The sequence below is a fragment of the Alligator sinensis genome, unplaced genomic scaffold (assembly GCF_000455745.1).
Source record: "Alligator sinensis unplaced genomic scaffold, ASM45574v1 scaffold658_1, whole genome shotgun sequence".
NCBI classification, from domain to species: Eukaryota; Metazoa; Chordata; order Crocodylia; family Alligatoridae; genus Alligator; species Alligator sinensis.
Window position 1 is genome coordinate 1,344,416 of NW_005842109.1, and position 8,280 is coordinate 1,352,695.

Sequence of the window (8,280 nt, forward strand, 5' to 3'; positions counted from 1 at the left end):
CTGAACCTAGAGCATCAACAGAAGGTCTAAGTGCACGTTTAACCACTGTCTGACCTTTTACTGAAGAATTAGCTAATTTCCTTTTTTTTTTTGTTAGGGAGTACTTTAAAAATATGGATAATCTTTTCTCATATATATGATATAGATTGTCACTGCCAGAAAAAGCATAGTTTACACATGAAAGAATGAAAATCTCCTGTATCCTTTAAGTATTACAATTTTTGTAAACTTTTTTCAATATAACTTAACAAGATGGTCGAGAAAACCAAACTGGTTTTCAGGTTTTGATAATCTGTCTAATATTGGAACAGGGTTATTTAGTTTCTGTTTTGGATGGAGTAATCAAGATGCTGTAGACAGCCTGGGGAGTTTCTTCTCAGGTGATTGATAGAAGCTGCAAACTTGTTACTTTTTTGTTGGTTGGATCAATACCTATCTAAATGAATCTGTGAATCGGAATCCAAATCTTGATAATCTACCTGAGCCACAGTATCAGGAACTGGAGTGGGAAAATGATCCCTGAAAGTAGGCAAAAGGGATGGATGTAGAAATCTCAGACCTGAAGAACAAGCCTTTTTCTGAGCCTCTAGGTAGGAGCAGGGTTCCCATGTTGATGAGAAGATGGAACATGTCTACATTGCCTACACAAAAACAAACAGGGCTTCCCAGTGTGTGCACTGCCTATCAATGTGAGCAACTGAACTCAAACTTTGTTTCAGATCTGAAAGGGTATGAAGATTTATGTGCATCATATTCAGAGGTACGTTCCTTAATAGAATTCTGATTTTTCCTTGGATCATAGGTCTGACACAAATTCATAGCAAAACTTCAGTGCCTGGAGTACATAAAATGGAAAAGAACAAGACACCTTTACTGTGAGTGCCCGAGACATTTTTAGAAATGGGAGGGAAGTGCCTAGGAATATCTAAACCAAACTTTCTGACCTCCTTTCCCCGATCATCTAAGACAGATACAAAGGATCCTCCCTGAGGCAAAAAGTCTCTCTCAGACCTGGTAATCAATTCAGTCATAAATCCCTATAATGAATTTATGCTACAAGAGTAAGGTTTCATGTGAAGTGAACAGACAATGCAGAAACAACTGTCCATTTCAGAATGATTTTCTGACCAACATATGCTTGGAATCAGGTGATGAACCTTAGGAAGGAATTTCCCTCAAGTCAGAAACTTAGTCTTTGATTTAGGCTCCATGGGCACCTATACGTATGCTCCAACGTGTTCTGATTAGATCATGTAGGAGCAGGCTTGATTCAGAACACTCCAGTGTGCTGCAGCATCTCATGTACTCAGTGTCTCTGTGTTTCAAAATGGCAACAGGAGTGCTTCAATTAAAGCTTGTTGAATAAGCTTTAGTTCAAGCACCCTCACCACCATTTTGAAATGTGGGATGCTGAATACACAAGACATTATGGGTGTTTTAATTAAAGCAGTTCCCGAGAACCACTCTAATTAAAATGCATGCCCCCCGATCTCTACCCCAGGGCACAGGGTATTAAAAATGTCCCATATGTTTTCAGATCCAGATTCAATGACCTGTATGTGACTTAGCTTTGCTAACTGGAACCATCTGCCTTTCACATTCTTCTTTAGAAAGAAAGCAGACAGATCCAAAAGTTCAATAATTTTACTTGTCTCAGGCCAGCACAGTGCGAGGCATGATGAGCTGGGGAAAAAACTGAACTGAAGACTTGGAAACTGACTTTGGAACAAAGATCAGAATCCCAAGGTGGACAACTGGCTCTCTCACTGTAGGTGCAAATCCCTAAACTTAGGTGTGCTGGGTCCAGAGAATTTCACAGCCAGAGCTTCTTGGACAAGACTTTCAGCTTGTGTTGATGCCACTTATGCACCCTCATGAGTAAATGTGCTACAGATACAGCGCCTTGAAGGATGTGACCCTTGCCAGTGTATATCTGCATATGGGGGCCTGATGCTGGAAAGACCACTGGATTAGTGAAGCTTATTTTTCAGCTCCATTATGGAACTCATGGCTGGAACTGAAGACTTAATTACTACCTATCTAAGAATAATTTTTTTGCCCCCTTTAACATAGCTTATCCTCAAAACTAACCTCCCGCAAAACTACACAAACCTAAGATAGTATATTTCAGATTTACAAAGGTATTTAGGTATCTTATCTAAATGGGAGTTAGGTGCGTAATACCTTTGTGAATCTGGATCTAAATTCTCAAGAGCAGGAACCGTGTCTGTGTCTGGTTGGATCTAGAGAGTTTCACATCAGTCTGCTGCTGTGACTAGAAGGAATAGTGGTGTCAGCGTGTCACGCTGCCTTTACAGTTCTAATCTCTGAACATTGGGAGGGGAGCAGGGACTGAAAGGGCATCTGAAGACTGATGAGCATTGCCATAAGAAGGTTCCATTGTCTAATCTGCACCACCTGGTGTATTCCATGAACAGGACTAAGCAGAAGACACAGAAATAGGTAATTTCACTGAAAAAGAGAATGAAAGTATTTGGAGCATATTAAGCCCCAAAATTCATTTGGGGAACTTGTCCATTCTTGTATGATGGAAGCCTAAGTTAATAAAGAATGTTAGAAGATTATAACAATGGTTCTGCTTCACCCACCTTTTCAGTTCTCTCTCCAGCAACAGGAAAACCAAACCCTATCACAGCCAAGAGAGGCATCATGTATTCACTCTCTGGGAGTGCTTATACACAGAATCTCTAGTCCACAGAACTTCTGAACTCTGTAATCAGTGAAGCACTATCTTATGTGAAAAATGTGTATAATAGAAGCCCCACTGCTGGCAAGAGAATGAGCGCTAAGAAAGTTTGTACACGAGAAGCATGAACAAGACCATTAGCAAAGGTATTTTAAACCACTGACTTTATTAAAATACTTAATACATAGTTTGCAGAGGAATGTACTGACATTTTTTATAACTTCACTGAAAGCAAAATGCAATAACTTCTATAGGCATTATTTAACAAATGACAAAACTGGAGTTGGAGGGGGAGGATGAACTCATACTCTATAGCTTCAGAGTAGACAGTTTGTTTTTTCTTAGTTTTTATGACAGCCTTCCTTGTCCCCTTGACCTTGATCTTTGACTACTGAATATTTATTAGCAGAGAAAGGGGTCTCATACATTTTACAATCCTAAAACCCAGCTGGGTCCAAATGGAGTTTCTTAAAAAAAAACCAACTCTGGCTCTTCTTTCTACCATGCCTTCTTGGTAGATAGTTTTTCTGAAAAAAGCTGGAGAAAAGCCAAGATAGCCTCTTATAACAGCAATGGGCAAGCAGTACAGGAAGAGTTCCAAAGTCAAATCACAACATGAAGCTCCCAATCATCAAATGAGCTTTCACTGTCTCACTGTCTTTACAATTCCTTCATTAAATCCATTTGAAGCTTGAGTGAGGAAGAAGAACAATATCAAAATAAGCAAAGGGCTATAAGTGAGACTGAGCTAGGTGAAATGCATGTAGAAGATAGACTAGTGCCACAGCGCTATAGGCAAAGAGAAAAAAAGAAACATTAAAGTTCAGTTGAAATACAAGCAGCAGTGGGTGGTGGTGGTAAGTAGTACAAAGGCCATAAGCTGGATAAGTACTTAAAACAATGAGACGCTCTTTTTAAATATAACGTATTTAAAAGGTCGCAACCATTAAACAGCACTGTTTAAACAATCTTTAAACAAAAGACTGTTGACAAAAAGTTTGTTATAATTTATCTCACTGAAAAGAGTGTTGTCTGGAAAAAATATACTATGTGAAAAAAATCATTTCCTGTGTGTTTCAATGCAGAATGTAGAGGTTGCATAGATTTTCATATCAAATTTATAAGGCTGATTTTAGGAGACAATTTTGCAACCTTGCATAGGCAATACTGTATCTTTAATATAGATAATGAGCAGAAAGTGTGTACGACTGAAACATGAGTGTTAATGAACACACTTTTTCCTCTCAAGTTTTAATGTAGCAAAAAAGTAACTTATTTAACTCCTTTCATTCCCTACAACATATATGGACTATCCCAGGAAAGAGATGCTAGGATTACCATGTAAATGATACAGCGTATACTTATACAACATGTTGAAACAATTGGAGAAGCCTCCACAAAGCATAGCCCTAAAGTTTCCATATAGAAAAAAATATTGCAGGAGTTAACTTTGTTTACAAACGTTAAAACTCATTTAAATATAAACATGTTTTTGGTTAATATTATACCAAATGAAATCATGTTAGCTAATCAAATTGCTGAATGCATGGATGACCCATACTTACATATCAATAAGTAAGCTATATATAAACAGCCAAATACCAGCTTATAAATGGTACAGTAAACTTTTCAAAACTGCATTTTTATCATTAAAGTTGTTTCTAATTAGTTTAAATTCAGGACAATTACTTCATAAGTCAAATAGAATGCAGCTTTTCAATACTAACGAGTCTGAACAACTGACAACATACTTTAGCAAGAGTCATCAGGATATTTGCTTCAGCATTTGGTATAAGATATAAAGTTGGTGGATTAAATATCGTCATAGGACAGCTTTCTCCAGCTTTGAAAATAAATGCCCTCATTCCAGGATGTTCATTTCCACCAATAAATGCTTTGCCTTTGCCCTGGCATTTTTCTAACAAAAGACCCTTTCCCCTGTGATACGGCTCAATTCGACTGGCATTACCTCTCTGTCAGAGGAGTTGTCTGGCATTTCTTCTGCCATTTTGTGCTGAATCTAAGACAACATCATTAGTACTAGTTATTACTCTTGGATATCACAGTGAGGTGTACTTTTAAATATTCTTTACAATGGAGAACTAAGCCCTGAACTAGAAATTGTCTCACAACAGACACCTTAATAGTAAGGATTTGGTGAGTGTTCCTTATCTACAGATAAACTTAAAAGGCAAAAGGCAAAGCTAAAATCAGCCCACCATATGAGGTGTGTTAGTTCAAACAGGAAAAAAGACACCCAGCACTTTTCCTTTCAGAAGGATGCTGTTTACAACAATAAAGACTCACTTTAATATTTCAACAACAAAGAAGCCCAACTAATTTTAAAATTTGTGAACCCTAATAAGGTTTTTTTTAAACCAATACAGTGCACAAACAACATTGCTGTTTGCTCTTAAACATGAGTCTCAGAAATGTAGGAAAACTATGATAAATTATACTAAAGATGATAAATCCTAACCAATTAAATAAAAAAGAAAAACACCACTATCTTTGAAATACAGCTTTGAAAACTTACAGTGTTCCAATGTTCTCGGTTCCAGATTGCTGACATTATAAATTAAAGGTGAAATATATCCGTATAGAAACAAGACAGCTTTTCATTGATTCTGTACTGTTCTTGTCTAAACCTTTGGATATTTCAATCTTCAAATCCCACAAAGTAAGGTTGAATTTACCAGTTAGAAAACAAAGTTCATGATGTGGCATTTGAAAAAGATGCATCTTAGTATTTACAGGATGCTTTTAATTACTTTTTTTTGCAAGTGTTTTTAATTCTCACACTTTCATTTCACCTTCTGCAGAACTGTAAATATGCCATATGCTGAGCCTGTGGCGTTAGGTTACGGTGCGTGGTTTTTTGGGAGGAGGTGGTGGCATGAGTTCAGTGTCAGGATCCAGGTGATGGTTACGTGTCTGTCCTTGTGAAGTTGCTGTACACCTTTCAGTGATCTCAAACAGCATTTCTTTTGTGACCGGATTTTGGATGCTGTTACATATGGCTGGAAACAAAGAATGCATTCTCGAATTATTAAACCAATCTGTTACAGTCAACATTTGAACAGTCTGAACACGTATCTTCAAAATTAAGATCATCATTGACACAAAGGTTATGCTTTGCGCATGGATTTGGTAGAAGTTGCGCGCTAGGCGTCAATTTTTTATGCTTTGCTCACACTGGGCTGGGGTCTTCAAAGAGAAACACTTTTGTCTCAACAGGCACTTGATCTAATTCCCCAAAATCAGGAGGAAAAAAAACCAGTAAAACTAACTCTAATTTACTGCACATAAATGTGAGGAAGTGACATATTAGACAGGCAGTAGTAAAACAGTAGTGGTGGAACAGGGCTCTGAAATCCTAATCAAGGCAGAACAGGTAGAAATACACAATTTAACCCATTTGGACAAATGTAAAACTTAATAGACTAAGTCTTTAAATTTGTCACTAAATACCATAAATGATTTAGACAATCTATGCAAAGGCTTGATTCTATTTAAATAACAACTACATATCTCAATTATATTTTGCCTCTGAAATCTGGTCTCTGGTTAATCATGAGAGTTTGGGTTTAAAAAAAAAAAGACTAGAAGGAAGATAGATTAAGGAAGAATTTCATGACTACTGTGGAAAAAATGTAAGAAGGAAAAATGCTGCAAGATGGTATTGAGAATTGGCCATATTACAGATGCAATTTCATGAAGAGCAACTGTTTAATCTATTGAGCCCCAACAACCATCCAACAAAGCATTTATCCTCTCCCCCTCAACTGATATAAAGTCAGCTTGATAACTAGAAATCAGTGTATGGTCTTATGAGACCAGAAAAATGTTATTTTCATACCCACATGACTCTGGATCCATACAAAACATTCACGTAATATTAAAAACAACCTCTAGGGTTTTCTTTTGCTAATAAATAAGTGGTTAAAAAAACCTAGTGTGTGTGTGTGTGTGAAACACCCAGTTAAAAAAGATAAGCGTTAATTACAAAAAAAGAAAAAAAATCACTACAAGACTGAGCTAATACATTTCTATGACTATTTTAAAAGAGTAACTTGGACTAAAAGGAAAAAAAATTAAAACAAAATAATTTTTTAAGTGAGTGAAAGTATCACTCAATTTTTAAAAATCATTTTAGTACTTCCCTCATTTTTTCTATTACAGAAAAAAAGGTATGCACACATCCATGTGCATATATCCCCATCTGCCCCTGCCATACAGATAAAAATACCTTCGCTCACTTTCTCATATCCTTCATTTTTTTCCAGTAAGGAAAAGAAAAATGGGGAAAAGAGTAAAGGGGAACCAACCAAACCCTCCCACCCCTGGAAAATTGAACTAAAACAGAACATGAAAACAAAACTCTTCATTTTGGTTTAACATTTCCTATCGAATGTTTAAAATTCCATAATAGGTTTTCTGGTCATGAAAATAATTCATTTTTAGGAACTCCATTATGTTGTGGTGGGAAAACTTGCAGCAAAAATAAAAGCAGCCAGCTCTCAATGAGAAGATGAGGGAGAGAAGAGGACAGCTGTGCATGATTCTGCAACAGAGGAACAAAGAGAAATGGTTTCTGTTGCTTGGAATAGGGAAAAGTCTAGGGGAAAACAGTTGCTAAAGCAATTTGAGAGCACTGCTGCTGACGGTGGGCGTTATAGGGTGCCTGTACTATGTTACTGGGCTATTCCTCTTTCCCCTGCTGCCCGGTGGTGGAGCATCCTGCATTCTGAGGTGGTTCCCAAAGGTGCAGCAATTTTACTGTTGGCTGACCAAACTGCTAATTTTGATTCAGTTCTCCAAGCAATTTATTCTCGTAGCTCCATCAGAAACCTACAAAGGTAGAAAAACTGACAACTGATATATTTTTTTCCTGTTGACCTTCAGAGTCCTGAATACCATGTTTATTTAACTTTATGACAGCCCTAAAAAAAAAAGTAGGTTTGACGACTATTTGCAGACATATTATCTCAAGCTTGTTTACTGTATTTAAACTTGTATAATCCACCTGAATGAAAACTTCTGCTTTACATTTGCAGCACATTCTTTGTCATTATTTATGAGAGAGCTTGAAGGCATTACAATCCTATGAGGACGCATTTCCCCACCCCCCAGTTTCATTTGCTTTACTCCCCATTGTTTGTATTACTATTTTAAGACTGAAATTACATTTTCTCCTAATAATTTTGTCTTCCATCTGGCAAACAATGATTTTGCTGTTTTGAATAGAGCTGAAATTATCGTGGCTTTTTTTTGTTCAACAAATTTAACTTATATAGCACGTTGACGAGCCAAAGTATCTTTCATTGTGCCTCAGCATAAGTCAACGGAGTGCTGGGAACAGAGTTTGTTAGTTAACTGCTGTTGTAAAGCTACTGCAAATATGTTTTGGGGCCCTCACAAACACAGACCTTGAATTTAACATATATCTACACATCTGCATTTCTATAGAGGACTTTAGAGGACCCAAGAATGTTTATAAACTATTGGCTAAATCTTGGTTCCACTGAAGTCAGGGGGCATTTTGTCTATTTGATTTATCTCTGACTAGTCCT

At 37.0% G+C, this 8,280-nt stretch overlaps 1 protein-coding gene across 6 annotated transcripts in view; it reads right to left on the minus strand.

Annotated features, from left to right (window-relative positions):
- Window positions 1-2,854: 2,854 nt before the first annotated feature.
- RNGTT (RNA guanylyltransferase and 5'-phosphatase) overlaps window positions 2,855-8,280 on the minus strand; it is a 361,441-nt gene continuing 356,015 nt past the window's right edge. For 4 of the 6 annotated variants that reach the window (XM_025205262.1, XM_025205261.1, XM_014520353.2 and 1 more), the window contains one exon: window positions 2,855-5,727. In XM_025205262.1, coding sequence (XP_025061047.1) covers window positions 5,564-5,727 — 164 coding nt within the window. In that variant the 3' untranslated portion in view covers window positions 2,855-5,563. The remainder of the gene's footprint in view (window positions 5,728-8,280) is intronic. The other 2 variants (XR_003094276.1, XM_025205259.1) reach the window with 2 other exon arrangements.